Source organism: Cnephaeus nilssonii (genome assembly GCF_951640355.1).
Source record: "Cnephaeus nilssonii genome assembly, chromosome: 22".
NCBI lineage: Eukaryota > Metazoa > Chordata > Mammalia > Chiroptera > Vespertilionidae > Cnephaeus > Cnephaeus nilssonii.
The window spans coordinates 23,081,415-23,096,824 of record NC_137093.1 but is presented as its reverse complement, the minus strand read 5'-3'; the positions used below and the strand labels follow the sequence as shown (position 1 = coordinate 23,096,824).

General features: G+C 50.3%; 1 protein-coding gene across 2 annotated transcripts in view; it reads right to left on the bottom strand.

Moving 5' to 3' along the window:
- The window catches only part of GRK3 (G protein-coupled receptor kinase 3), an 87,073-nt gene that overhangs the window by 3,026 nt on the left and 68,637 nt on the right, over positions 1-15,410 (bottom strand). For both annotated transcript variants that reach the window (XM_079762604.1, XM_079762605.1), the window contains 7 exons: positions 14,328-14,435; positions 8,087-8,153; positions 7,515-7,615; positions 6,907-6,973; positions 5,854-5,949; positions 3,958-4,120; positions 1,076-1,212 (listed from right to left, as the gene is read on the bottom strand). In XM_079762604.1, the coding sequence (XP_079618730.1) occupies positions 1,076-1,212; positions 3,958-4,120; positions 5,854-5,949; positions 6,907-6,973; positions 7,515-7,615; positions 8,087-8,153; positions 14,328-14,435 (739 nt within the window). The remainder of the gene's footprint in view (positions 1-1,075; positions 1,213-3,957; positions 4,121-5,853; positions 5,950-6,906; positions 6,974-7,514; positions 7,616-8,086; positions 8,154-14,327; positions 14,436-15,410) is intronic.

Here is a 15,410-nt window from a genome sequence, read left to right as displayed (position 1 = left end):
AGCGTCCCGAGGACCTTACCATTTTATGTTTTTTTGGATAAATACTCCAGGATCCCTAAATGAGAAACAACACCATCATAAACGCACACGTTTGCTTTTTCCTCATTGGTACCTACGAATCCAAGCGGCTTCTCAAATCGGCCATTAAACATTGACTCTTTTTATTGCATACTAGAGGCCCGGTGCACAAAATTCGTGCACAGGTAGGGTCCCAAGGCCTGGCCGGCGATTGGGGCCAATCGGGGCCTTTCTTCCCCGGCTGCCGGCTGCTGGCCAGGGCCTTCCTTCATTCTGTGCCGCCCCCTGTTGGTCAGCACATGTCGTAGTGAGCGAATGAACTCCCGGTCTCCTGGTTGAATTCCCAAGGGGACACTTTGCATATTAGCCTTTTATATATATAACTAGAGGCCTGGTGCATGACATTTGTGCACTTGGGGGTCCCCTCAGCCTGGCCTGTGCCCTTTAGCAGTCCGGGAGCCCTCGGGGGATGTCTGACTGACAGCTTAGGCTGCAGTTGGACATCCTTAGTGCTGCCGCGGAGGCGGGAGAGGATCCCACCACCGCCACTGTGCTCGCCAGCCGTGAACCCAGCTCAGGGCTTCTGGCTGAGCGGCGCTTCCCCTGTGGGAGCGCACTGACCACCAGGGGGCGGCTCCTGCATTGAGCATCTGCCCCTTGGTGGTCAGTGCAAGTCATAGCAACCAGTCGTTCCGCCGTTCAGTCAATTTGCATATTAGCCTTTTATTATATAGGATAATATAAAGAAGATTCCTGATGTTAAACAAAGGAAGTTGTTGTTTTTTAATTTTCAAATATTCTGAAAAGTGGGACAATTTCCTGTCTGCTGTGGACCTCACAAAACAGCACATTCTGTTTTCTGATATTACAAAATCCTTCCTTGACTTGGAAGTCTAAAAGTCACAGTCTGAACATCAAAATTGCATGCACACAAGTTAGAACAGGTGCACAGCGCTTCAGAGGGTGTTTTACAAAACGTGTCCTCACTATGCAATAACCGCGTGCTATCCATTCAACATAATTACAGCAATTGCTTGATAACGGGCGTCAGACTTACCCGGGACTCCCCCTCTCCTCTCCATTCAAGTCTGTTTGGAAAGAGGTAAAAATATCGACGCTGCCACTGAGTCAGAAACGGGTTCCCCAGTTTCAGCATGTACCCGTGCATAATGCAGTCTTTTCCCAGAGCGTAATCTGAGAAATAGAAAGTCACCGTAAGTTAAATAGGGTCTGAAACAGAATGTCTTCATGTAGATGTGCCTCGGGAAAAGAGAAGTACACACTTTCTGGAAAAATCAAGTCTCTAGCAATATACGACATTACAGAAATCATTCTTTCTTTATTAAAATTTTTAAATTAAAGTGATTGGGGTAAAACTGTTTAATAAAATGATATAGGGTTCACGTGTAGAACTCTACAATACGTCACCTGTACACTTCACTGTGTTTACCACGCAAGTTAGATTTCCATCCGTCACCATGTATTTGACCCCCTTTACCCCCTTTACCCTCTCCCACCTCCCCCCACCCCCTTTCACTCTGGTAACCACGACCCTGTTGTCTGTGTCTCTGAGCTTTTGCTGGTTTGTCTTGTTTGTTCATTTGTTGCAGAAATCATTATTTCAGTCTTTAAACACATGGGGTCTGGGAATTGAAAAAATAGGTTTCTTTCGCTCTTTCCCTACTGACATTAAATAGTTGCTTCTCAACTTCCTGATATATTCATAGTGGTCACTTATTGCTCTGAGAGGGCAAAAGTTTGTTCTGAAACGACTTTTTCATCTATAATAATAAAAGCGTAATATGCTAATTAGACCAGACGTCCTTCCAGACGAAACCCCTGGGACAGATCCAGGCAGCCGGCCCACGGCTGGGAGGGACGCATCCAGGCAGCCGGCCTGTGCCTACGAGGGCCTACTCTTGCATTATTTCGTGCGTTGGGCCTCTAGTTATATATATAATGAGAATGGAAGAACAGAGAGTAAATGAATGCAATGAATAGCTTTGCCTCTATGTGGGACTGGGCCTCTCCCTCTCTTCTACTTTTTGTTTTCTATATAATAACCGAGTGGGGATTTCCATGGCTGACTAAGCCAAAGTAACTCAAGGATCAAAACTGTTTAGTCCTTGACTTGAGGTTATATTTACCTCTCAAATACAAGGCTACGTAGAGAGACCAAGCTCATTCACACTCACCTTGAGTCCTGATGACCTTTTTATAGGGAAGTATTGTCTCTTAAAACAAAAACAGGTTCATTTTAAGTGGCTTGCTTTGCCTTCATGAAAAGCTTGGGTGATTGGGCTAAAATCATTCATTCCCTCTCTCATTCGTTCATTCAACAAGATTAAGTGAGCAGCCAAGTGCTGAGCATGTTCTAGGCATCGAGGACTTAGCGGTGAGCAACAGGGAGCTCACACTCTAGAGGGAGGTCAGACGATAAACACATTAAGCAACACCCATAGGATACAGGGCTGTACGGGGACCAAAGAGGGTCGGAACCAGGGAGTAAGCTTCCCGGAGGCATCGTTTTCCTGGAAAAGTGCCTGCATTTCTAGAGCATATCTACAGTTGAAATCTTGTGTTTTCACTTGAAATCTAAGCCTAGACTGTTTTGTTCTATAGAGGTGACTGCTGAGGTCTTCAACCAAGACCTAGATATGCCCAAATTAAATACATGAAGATGAATTCATTAACTTGTTAGAGGCGTTCTAATTACAGCTCTAATTAAAAGGAAACACTTCAGCAAGGTCATTGGAATATATATATATATATATATATATATATATATATATATATATATATTTTTTTTCCTGAGTCTAATTTGCCAAGATTCTGGTGACATCATGGCTCTCCTTGGAGCAAATGACCACTGACAGAATGTCATCAATTCGATGTAAAATCTGCTACGGCAAATGCAGCCCAGAGGGATCTCAGTGGACCGTTTCTCTACAGAACAGCTTAGAAATGAAGCCCTTTCCCCGGAGAAGGGAGGTGAGCAGTGAAAGGGCTGCGAGGTCCCCTTGGTGCGCTCGGGGAACTGTTAACACGTTACTATTGATTCAGAGAGGGAGGCAGAGGGAGGGAGGGATAGAAACATCCGTGATGAGAGAGAATCATCGATGGGCTGCCTCCTGCACGCCCCACACTGGGGGTCGAGCCCACAACCCAGGCATGTGCCTTGACCAGGAGTTGAACCGAGACCTCCTGGTTCATAGGTCGATAATTAACCACTGAGGCATGCCGGCTGCGCCCACAATACATTTAAATATCCAAAAGCTGTAAAATATTAGACAATTAAAAGAGCGACAATACTTAGTGAATGAAGAATGACTGATCTCTTTACTACTCTATGTTATATATTCTACTTTCAAAATCCTAATAGGGCACTCAAGTACTGTAAACAAAAATATGACTTGGCAATTCTTTTAATGCCGTTTGTGATATAAATGTGTAAGTACATGTATATCTCTCGACAAGTGACATGTAATGTGCTAAGTTCCTCCCCGGGACAGGCCACATACTTTGCAGGGCTGAGGGAAAAAGGAAAATGCAGGCCTCTTGCTCAAAAATTATTAAGGACGTCAAGACGGGGACAGCGGAGCATCCCACGGAGTTGGGGGGGGGGGCAGGTCCCACGCCCATGACGCTGGCCCTGTTCCACTCACGCTTCCCGGAAAAACTTCCTAAGCAGCCCCCACGCACGCTAAGAGGGCTCTCGAACGATCCCGCTGACTGTCTTCATACGTGTTTATTTACAGGTGGACCAGAGACTTGGAAATACCGTACTGAACTTTTGCAAGGCAGATAAAATGAAAACAGTGTATGGCACTTGCCCGTCTCCACCGGACAGCACTCTGTGACCCAAATCCTTTGTCGGCGTCACAAGCACCTGTGAAAACGCACCGCCTCGGGGGGGTCTGGGAGACTGGGCTGTTTTACCTTCTTCGTGGCCCAGCTGCTTGTTCTTCGCCCTCTTCCTGGCCTCGATCTTGTCCGTGTCCGCGTTCACGGTGTCGTAGATGGTCTCCACCACCTCCTGCTGCCAGCGCTCCGAGATGACCAGCGGGAAGTTCTTGTAGAGCTCTTGGTCGCAGTCCAGGAGCTGTGGGTGCGAGAGAGCGACACGTCTACGAGCGCCCGGGCTTACAGAGGCGAGCGGCGCGGGAGGCGCGTGGCTGTGCGCGGGGACGGGGCGGCACGATGGCACACGATCACTTAGAACGGGTTCTCGAGGGTGACACATCCCCAAGGACCACCCAGCCGCCGGCACCCACAGAGGGCTGCCACCGGCGAGCACTTCACCCCCACTCCCGGGTCAGGTGGCTTCGCCCCCAATTTTCTTAACAACGTTCACTGCAGTTTTGCTGATGAAAGCCAGGACCTACGGGCGTTTATCTGGAGTATTAAAAGGTTTCGACAACAAAATAAAAATTCCATTGTGGTGAGGATATTCGATGCACGTGGAAAATAGACTCCTATCGTTTTTAGAAACAATGAAAAGGGAGAAGCCAGGAGAGTCTCCATCACGTGCCTGAGCAGAAAGCTCAAGACACAGGGAGGGGTTAGGCAGCTCGGCCTTTAAGAGGAGCCGTGATCAACATGACACCTATGATGCGTTTCTTTTCCAAACTCTCACTCAAGCCTCCTCATCCTTCTCCCTAAGGGAGGCTGCACTCGGAAACCGAGCGAGGAAAAGGGCTTTAGGCCTCGGAGCCGCAGGTTTGTGACAGAAAAGCGAGTGGTCCTGCTGAGAGGCAACAGGTGGCCTGCAAAAGCAGGCGCCCCTTTACAAACCGGACCGGCTCACCCCTTTGCCTGAGAGATAGGTACTGGTGACCTCTGACCTCTGACCTCAGGTGACCTTTGGACTCGGTGGTGGTGTGCAAGTGACACGCATTCAGTAAAAACCGTACATCTGCTCCCCTGGCTGCGCCCGGCCCAGCTGCCTTCACACTTCCTCCAGCCCCTTCCCCACCCCCCTTCTCTGCCCACATTCCATCGGCCCCATTCTGTGTCTCTGGTCACAGCCCCTGCTGGGCCCTGGCATTGCACACGGCAGTCTTCTATGTACCCCTCGCAGGCGTGTGTGTGTGGCCTTCAGGAGGGGGAGCTACCTGGTAGGGAAAATGGGGGGGCTAGATAAGAAGGGTCTAAAAGCAGGCAGCTGGGAGGAGACGGGGAGCATCCAGGAGGGAGGGGCGGTCCTGGGGGAAGTGGTGACAGTGGGGGCTGGGGAGCAGTGACTGCACCCCAAAGAGGGTGATTTTCTCTCATGACTCACCATCCCTAATGATATCCTGTCTATGGGAAAATAGTGATACGAACAAAAGTTTGAAAAATGCAGAGGATTATATTCAAAAAACGGTGATTACTTCACTTCTGATTGACAAATGCAACACGATGCATGCGGTTTGCGCCTTTCATCCTGACAGAGAGAGAGATCTAAGGCAGGAGAATCGCATCGAATGCTGGTTGTAACTCTAATTCTAATTCAGTATGACTGGCTCTGGGGCACGAGAAGTAGGTTTGCTTTCACACGGTTGTTCTTCCTGCTTCCTACACATTGGGATTTTATTTCAATCACAAATCTACCCAGATCAGTCAAAATCTGACCATTCTGCAGTTTACCAAACATAGAGCGATTATCCCCCAAAAAGCTTTCAGAGTCTCTCGCTCATTTAAGTCCTAGACTTCCACGTTCTGCCAATGTGCAGCTGGCCCTTTGAAAGCGACACCCCACAGGCGGGCCGATCCTGACACGAGCGCAGCGTTTGATTCCTGATGAGAAACCCCCCTCCCCTCCGACACGACGGAGGGCCAACGGCCTGTGAGCACCTTGATGCCTTTGGTGTCCTCTTCGTCAAAGGAGCCGATGTCGAAGGCGTCGGCCGCGTTCACTTCTCCCCGGGGAGGGATCAGGGGCGGAGGGTACTGGAGGGCCCAAAGGAGGAAGGGTCAGAAACCAGACGCCCGGACGGCCCCGCCCCAACCACAGCGGAGCTTCTGCCCTGAATGGCTCCAAAGGAAGACCTCAGATCTTAAGACAAATTTAAGGGGGGAAAAAACACACACTCCTGTCCACGTCCGTCTTAAATAATTATTACATGTAACGGAGGTTCAACACTGCACATCCTCCCAGCTCGAGTTTAAGAAAGCACGTTTTCTCAGGGGGAGGGGGGCCACATTCCACCTGCTGGGCCCTTCAAGGCAGACAGAGCACCCCACAGCACACAGTCCTGAGGCCGATATTGACGTAACTGGAGCCTGAGCCCTAATTCTGCGCAGGCAGGGATAACAGATCGCTATTCATCCACAGTTTGAATTCATGCAAAAAGAGTCCAAAGCTGATAATCAACATTAAAAACAAACAAACAAAAACAACTTCAACGTGGGGTGTTTTCCTCTATCAGTGAGAATATAAAAATATCTTAAAAAAAGATATGAGAATTATGCTGATATAGAATCAGGTGAATTCTTAAGTTGTGTGGTACTGGGCTAGAAAGTGTATGCAAGTTTACGATGAACATTTCCTGTACGTTTTTATCTTGAAAAATATAAAAATACAGTCATGCATTGAGATAAAAAGTCAAGAGGATGAGCTAAAGCTAAAAAGCCTCAATCCTGTGGGCATTTGAATTAGCCACATATCAGCTCCATGTCGCCACTTATCAATGTGTGCAGAAGATATTCTGAAAACGTTTAAACTAGGGAAGAAGAGGCGGCAGCGAGCGGCCCCCGAGGAGCGAGCCAGGCATCCAGCCTCCCTTGGGTGGAAGAGCAAGAAGGACTCTGTGGACGGGAAGCTGGGGGTGGGGGGCCCTGGGGCCAGAGCCAGGAAGCAGAGGCGGGGAGCAGGCGGGTGCCCGGGGTGGGGTCCCCGGGGAGTACCTTTTGTAAGTAGACGTGCTGCCAGTCGATGCCCCTGAAGAAGCTGTGTTCCTTCACCTCCTGGGACCTGTAGCGGAGAGGCCGTGACAGTGGTGAGCGCGCACTGACAGATCCAAGAAAGAGTCTGCAAAAACTCTCTCCTGTTAGGGACACAGAGGAGCAGCTATTTCCTGTTCCTTAAGCAAGCAAGTAAAAATTCCTCTTCCAAAGCCACACGGGAAACACGGTGACGCTTAGCAATATCGCTCGCCATGCCCGGCCGGTGTGGCCCGGGGGGTGTGGTTCGGGGGTTGAGCATCGACCTATGAACCAGGAGGTCATGGTTCGATTCCCAGTCAGGGCACAAGCCCGGGTTGTGCGTTCGGCCCCCAGTAGGGGGCGTGCAGCAGGCAGCCATCAATGTTTCACTCTCACATCTTTGTTTCTCTCTCTCTCTTTCTCCCTCTCCCATTCTCTCTCTTTCTAAAAACCAACAACAAAAAAACTTTTTAAAAAGTTGGTGACTCCTTCCGCTTGTTAATTACGGGACAGGACACATGAGACAATATACATCCTTCCCAGGTGATCCCCTGTCCCCCGGAAACCCCGACAGGCGAGCACCAGCCTACCCGCCGCCGTGACAGCCAAGCCGCTTGCTGACTTCCCGCTGCAGCAAGCCCTCCAGGAGGGCCTTCAGCTCAGGGGAGAAGGTGTCGGGAAGCTCCACGTCCTGGGGCGGCAGGGGGGAAACGAGAACACGATTTCAAAAGCGCGTTCATGGAAAAGCTGCCCCCACACCCACCCAGCCTGAGAGACCGCCTCCCGGGTAAGGACAGCGCTCAAAAGTACACATTCACCACCAAGTCGTATCTCCTCTAAAGAAACATCAAACGGGTATCAATCATCTCCAAAGCCAATCAAAAAAGAACCCGAAGGTCTCCCCGCTTCTCCGCATCTCAGTCATTTCCCCTTTTTTATTTGGTTTCTTTGGTTTCGCTCTTGATTTCCTCTATCTTTTTCTTACTGATTGTTAGCAAATCCTGATTTCTGCCTTACCATCTACTCCCACTATTGTTTTCTCTTTTGAGGTTCTTCTAGGGATTGTATCTCCGCTTATTTGTTTTAAGAACGCAATAAAATGTTACATGGGTTGCGAAGGGAACACGAAATTGAATAAAAACAGGGTCGCTCATCTCCTTACCACGGTGAGGGTCATCCGGTCTATTTCGTGCTTATCTTTGGTTTTGTGTTGTCTGAACGGGCTGTGGCTGCAGGAACAAAGGACACTGTTATAATGTGGTGTCAGCCAACGCAGCACATGCCATTGACTGCCATTCGGTGAAGTATTGTGTTCTGTCACTGTTTATTCAAAACTACAGACATACAAAAGCCATCAACATGGATCATTTTCAGAGGAAAAACTGGTGACCAGACAGTGAGGCCCAGGAACAGCAAGGCTTATGTTTATCTGCTCTGCCTGATCCTCTCATCAAGTAAGTCACGGCACTAATAAAATACCTTCAGCAAATATATTCCAACTGATGTTTTAAATTATCGTTAACAAAAATTATGCCCTGGCCAGTGGGGCTCAGTTGGTTGGAATTTCATCCCATGTACCAAAAGGTCGCCGGTTTGATTCCCAGCCAGGGCACATGCCCAGGTTTGTGGGTTCGATCCCTGGTCAAGGTGCATGAGAGGCAACCGATCAATGTTTCTCTCTCACATCGATGTTTCTCTCTCTCTCTCCCCCTCCCTTCCTCTCTCTTTAAAAATAAAAACATATTTTTAAAAAATGATTAGCCAACAGGCAGTCACAAAAATGAAAGTCATTTATACAACACTTGTCATGTTAAGTGTTTGAGATAATTTCTTTCTAAAGAAAAAAGGTTGCCGAAACCGGTTTGGCTCAGTGGATAGAGCGTCGGCTTGTGGACTCAAGGGTCCCAGGTTCGATTCCGGTCAAGGGCATGTACCTTGGTTGCGGGCACATCCCCAGTAGGGGGTGTGCAAGAGGCAGCTGATCAATGTTTCTCTCTCATCGATGTTTCTAACTCTCTGTCCCTTTCCCTTCCTCTCTGTAAAAAATCAATAAAATATATTTAAAAAAAAAAAAGAAAAGAAAAAAGGCTATTAGTCCCTCAAGAAACTATAGTCAAATCAAAACATGACCAAGACGAACACGCTTCCCCTCGAGAAAACAGGCATTGTAAGCAATAAATTCCTCTGATGCTTACAGGGATAAACGAGAGCCCCGAGCTGCTGACTCCCTTTTTACTTATGGGGACCCCAGTCTCCCCAGTCAGACCGCCGGGGTTCACGCTGGGACTGGCGGTACAGTGGCTGTGCGCCAGTCATGGAAAACTTCGGACTCAACTTCTTCATCGCTCAACGGGCATACTGCCATGAACTTCGCAGAAACAGCGATGGAACAGCCACAATACGGTCTGGCTAGCAGTGACGACAATGGCAGTGAGCGGCCGTATCTCATGGAGAAGCCATTTGTGAAATCAGTCAAGTTGAGCCTTACTTTACAAAATGAGTGTCTGCTTGATCAGCTCCGTAAAACCAAGTATTCTTACTCTTTACCATGTTTTTAAAAGCTGGCTTTTCAAGGCAATCTTAGCACTTGGAGAGACCAGTTAACATGCAAATTCGAAAACCACGGCCTTATTGACTTATTTCTTGGAAGATTACAGAAGAGATATAAGTAAATGACTATGTTTTCTTACAGTAAGACATGTCTGTAGAATTACTAATCCTATAGGTTTATTTATAAGGCATGTGCAACATAACCTGAGGTGAGATATGTTAAATATTCTCAAGTTAACGCTATGAGAGAGATTGGAATGTCGAACACACAAATCAACGGGATTTACCAAAAAAACTAAAATCCCACGTATTTTTGCTCTACCGCTCACTGGGACTGATCGGGCCATCCTACCGAATTAGTGAAGCCATACATTCAATCAGCTCCTGATGAGGTTACTCCTTTTCAGAGCATTTATTATCTTAACTGTTTTAATTCTCATTTTGTACAAGAGAGGGCACCCTCACGCCTTTTCTTTCTCATCGTGCAAGTGAAATACAAACTTATTGCCATCTCTTAAACACACTAATTTGAAAAAATACATATTAACAAGGAGAATTAGTACCGAGCAGATTGGAAGTATTTTTGAAAATCAAATAGGATATAACAGCAAACAGTACTGCTTTGTTACTTATAAGATAGTCTAACGTTAAAAAAAAACACACTGGCATCATTCCTCTATGCAAAATACAGGGAGATATGAGCACGTTCATGGTTCGAAAGGAAAGGAACAAAGTGTGTTATTAAATCTGCCTAAAACCTTGGTCTCTCTGCTCCGCACAGCTCTTCCCGCCAAGTCCCTGAACGTGTGCGGGGGACTGTGTGAGGATCTCGGGGTTCCTGCGGCCCCCCACGCCCTGGTGCAGCTCCTGGCGCAGCGCCAGAGAGCCCACTCCGCCCTTGACCCCGGGGCTTGCCTGCGCCTGCCGCTGGGAGGGAGGGCTGCCCGGCCGTGCCCTCGCAGAGGCGTCTGTGCTAAATTTAAAAAGCCTTTCCTGAGCCCGGAGGAGGCCTGCGAGGGAGCTGCAGCCAGAGCCGGCGAGCGCCAGGAACATTTCCGGCACACGGGCCCTCGCCCCACCAAGCCCACGTTATAAATAGAGACCGTCCGTGTCCGACTGGAGGGGACGGGGTCGGGGGTCGGGGGTCGGAGTCACGTCGCGGCTCCTCAGCTCTGCGCTGTGGGGCTGGGAAACGTGGGTCTTTCAAGCCAAGAGCCCGGTGCACAGCTGCTGCCAACGCGTTCCTGATGGTTCTTTGTGAACAAAACCGAAGATTCGGCTTCTATTTTGGAGAATGTTAAAGAAAAGCCCCAGTAGCAACGATCTCCGTGTGGAGCGAGGCACGTGGTGCTCCCAGATCCCCCGTGAGCACGGCTGCTCCCCGATGCTTGCCCGGCGAGCCGTGTCCCCCCGGCGGCACAGCAATATTCCCCCCGCGCCAGGGAGCGTGATGGGAGCGATTCACGGGGCAGCGGTCAGACGCAGCTTTTGAGTCGCAGGCAGAGTGGGAGAGCTGCACAGGCCCTCCCCAGGAGTGGGAAAATCACTCAAAATATGATAAATGATGGTTCCACCCCCTCCCCCGACACACACACCGTCATCGCAGTGAAACAACGGGTTCCAAAACATTGCAAGTGATGATCAAAACCCCTTCCATCGAAAATTAATTTTAAAATACCAAAGAGATGGTGTTGCGCGCATTTTGAACCCGAGCCAATAGCTGCCAACATACTGATAAACATGCCTTGTTTTCTCCACACGGAACCACCTCAACCACCTCAGGCAGAGCTCAGCTCTCCCCAGACACCACCCCGGGGCTCCCTCCCTGCGTCTGACACCTTTGGGGACAATCAATGGTGACAAGCATAAGATCAGGCGACAGGGCTATTCTTTTCCCCTGGAGACACCTGAAACCCAGACTGAGGACCGTGACGGCAATTCCACACGTGCCACGTGCCACGTGGACGCAGCGCAGGCACAGATGCTCCTAAGCACCTGACCACGGCGTCTCCAGTGGAAGCGGTGACCTGAACGCATGGCCTCCGAATGGCTCGTCACTGTGGCTCAGGCCTGCACAAGGTTCTCACACTCAGTTCCCTCCCTCCTGCCCGGGGGCATTCCTCCAGGGCGGCCAGACAAAAGGAGGGGTGCTGAGAAGTGTCGCAGCTGAAGCAGGGGGACACACTGGTCCACCAAGGAGGATTCAATCACAGAGAACAGAAGCTCGGCCAGCCCGGCGTGGCTCAGTGATTGAGCCTCGACCTATGAACCAGGAGGTCACAGTTCGATTCCCGGTCAGGGCACATGCCCGGGTTGCGGGCTCCATCCCCAGTGTGGGGCGTGCAGGAGGCAGCCAATGCATGATTCTCTCTCATCACTGTATGTGGCTTCCTTCCTGCCCCTTCCTCTCTTCCCCCATAGCATCAAGCACAGTCTTGCATATTGTAGGTGCTCAATAAATGCTCAGCAAATTTAATTTAAATCCATTAAGTCAATACATACTCCCTGCCCTTTGGTTTTAGCGCCACATCCTTTCCTGGGAATGGCCTTAGACCATAAATCCTGGTGAGGAAGACCCATCGGGTCCGATCCATCCTACCCTGGAAGGACTCTTTCCCCTTCAGGCTCCGTAGGTGGTCCCCGGATGGGGGCAGGGAGCTGGCTGCCTGGGCGGCAGGCCACGCCCTCCCTGGGCAGCTCATGCCGGAGGGGAAGGGACGTTGGCAAACCCAGAATCCTGTCCCAGCCTCACAACGCCTCCCCTCTGGGGCGACGCAGCGTGACTTCCGCCCCGTCAGTAAGGCACCAGCTCCTTCAACCTTCCCTGTGAGCCATGACTTCTAGCTCTTTCTCTTCTCTCCTCACCCCTCCCATCCCATCCCATCCCCAGGACCAACCCCTGGGTGTGTCCTGTCGGCCAAGACTCCTCTCCGTAGGAGCCACACTGAACGTGTCGTTTCGCCCGAGCCTGACCAAGGACTTCACAGGGGGATGACCCCCTTCCGATTCAGCACTGCGGATGTGAATTCTGGCCAAATAAGACTGAATTCACGCTGTTAACCAGAGAGGGCAATGCTGGATCCTATGGAGTTATTAAACCACACCCTCGGATCTCCTAAAAAGACTGCTAAGCCACGTCGTCCCTAGTGTACATGCACGGACATTATGATAAACAGAGTAAGAATATTAAGCAAAATAAGGAAGCGCACAGAGCTCTAAACGCAAGGCCGTGGCAGGTTTTCCTGGACCATTTTACGGCAGATTTTTGAGTCTTGAACCAATGCGTTCAACACTTGAGCTGCTTTGCAGTTTTTCATCATCCTGAACTTTCTGTCCGTGTGCATTCTGCATCTCTAGCCTCCTCTCCGGCGGAGGCCCAGGCAAAGACCCCGGCGAGCGGCATGCGCCCACCGGGCACGCTGACTCCACGGGGTCGCAGGATGCCTCGGGAGGGAGCGGCTTTCTCTGGTTAGCCTTGCAGAAGCTCCCTAATTAGGTCAGCTAGTCTGATGACGGGAATTAAGCCCATCCAGGCTCCACAAACACAATAATTCAATTCAGACCGACGACAAGACCTGCCTCTGTAGGCAATAATGCAATTTCAGTGCCCAAGCGGACAGGGGGAGGAGCGGAGATCAGCCGGATCGGCGGAGTCCTGGGGGCTCAGGACCGAGTGCGGGGCCAGCCCCCTCCCAGATGTGCTGACGAGAAAAAGATGAGCGGTGCTCAAGGAGGCTTTCCGACGGGGAGGTGTGAGAGGCAGCCAATCCCAGCCTCGCGTGCCCACGAGAGACACGTCCACGGGAGAATCTGGACGACTGGGATGTTTTCACGTCAAGCACTTCCTGTCTCTTTGTGAATGAAGAAAAATCAACACTACATGTTGAGAACTTAAGCTCTCAATTATAACTGGCTCAAAGTTCTTAAGCTCCGTGGCAATACTAACACCATTTCATCGTTCAAGAGGAGGACAGGTTCTGAGAGTGCTCCCGCTGCGGACCTGTCCCCTCGATCTCTCCATGCCTGGCAGCTTAGGAGGAAGGGTCCATTACAACCAACTTAATTAAAAGCACAAAATCACACAACGGCATCTTTGCGTCTTAAAAACAAACGACTTTCAGCAGGATTACAAATAAATGCGCATTTAAGACGGCTTCGTCACGGGTCTTCATCCACGTGTGTAACCCTGAAAAGGACCTAAGCGCACAAGACACTCATGAGTAATTCATTTGTAGGGGGGGTGGGGGGGGATAAATCCTACCTTTGTCTATTACCCACATTTTAAAATAACACTTATTCTCAAATAAGGGGTATCGATGGAAATATTTCAAAGCCGTCTTATTATTATTTTTTTAAATATATTTTATTGATTTCTTACAGAGAGGAAGGGAGAGGGATAGAGAGTTAGAAACATCGATGAGAGAGAAACATCGATCAGCCACCTCCTGCACACCCCCTACTGGGGATGTGCCCACAACCAAGGTCCATGCCCTTGATCAGAATCGAACCTGGGACCCTTGAGTCCGCAGGCCGACACTCTATCCACTGAGCCAAACCGGTTAGGGCTTATTATTTTAAAATTATTTTTTCAAACCAGTCTTATTTCAGATTTAAGAATGCTGTAACTCCTACAGGATACGGAATAAAACCACCACCCCGTCAGCTTTCTTCTATAATCTTACGGGAACAGAGCTCTCGCTTTCACGAGGCAGAGAGAGCGCCACGGTCCTCACTGAGATTAGCACGTGGCTTACAGATCACGGTGGGACCCGGAATAGCATCAGGGCCCGAGGACGTGACTGTGACCCCAGCACAGGCCCTGCTGACGCGCCGGGAGGGGGCGCCTCACTCACCCCCTGAGAAGTTTGAAGAGCATGCAGCCCAGGGAGAACCAGTCGGCACTGCTGTCGTAGGCCGTCCCCTTCTGCAGCACCTCGGGAGCCATGTACCCGTGCGTGCCCCTGGGGAGGAGGAAGGGGGGCGCGTTAGCAGAACACGGGCACCTCATGCAATGTGAACGGCTCACCTAACGGCAGCAGCTGTGAACCAGGGGCGGGGACGATGGAGCCTCTGCACAGACATGACCCATCCGACACCCAGCATCCTTTTCTGTCTTAACCGGTATAGGAGCGAATCTCAATGGATCACCCTCCGAAATCAACGTGAAGACGAGTCCTCGGCCAAGGAGGCGACATCTGAAGCCGGTCAGCCCCGCCTCCACCGGGACAGCCATGGAGAGCGGAAGGTCCCCTGCCGACCGACCGACCGACCGAGAGCTCCTGCGAGGAGCCCCGTGGGACAGGCGATGGCGCCACAGTGCCGGGCACTTTGAAGAGGTGGGGACGCCCACTCCTGCAGACCCGCATCGCCCATGCTGAGGTGGGGCTCCTTCCTGGGAGTCAGATAGACCAGACTCTAGTTCTGGTCCCCAGATGTGCCAGATGGGTGGCCTGGTTTTTCTACCACAGAAAGTGGATAATGTGTCCAGGGTGCCCTGGGGGCCAGGTGCGGGGGAAGCTGTAGTGTCAGGGAGGGGCCCCTGTGTGGACACTTGCAGGACTGACCCACATTAAGATGCTTGAACTGCAAGTAGTTGTTTGGTTTTTAATTTTAAAAAATATTCCTAATTTCTCTTCAGAAAAAAACACACAAAAAAAAAAAAACACAGTTATTTTGAAAAGGAAGGAACAGGTCGACTGAGAGAGAAACTCAACTCTGGCCTTCCTGGGAGAGCTCTCCATTCAGCTGCCTCTGCACTTGGCCCACGGACTATTTCACTTCTCCTTATCACGACCTTCAGAGGTTTATTATTGAGGGTCAACTTGTGAACCAGGAGGTCATGGTTCAATTCCCAGTCAGGGCACATGCCCGGGTTGCAGGCTTGATCCCCAGTGTGGGGCGTGCAGGAGGCAGCCAATCTCTCTCTCTCCCTCTCC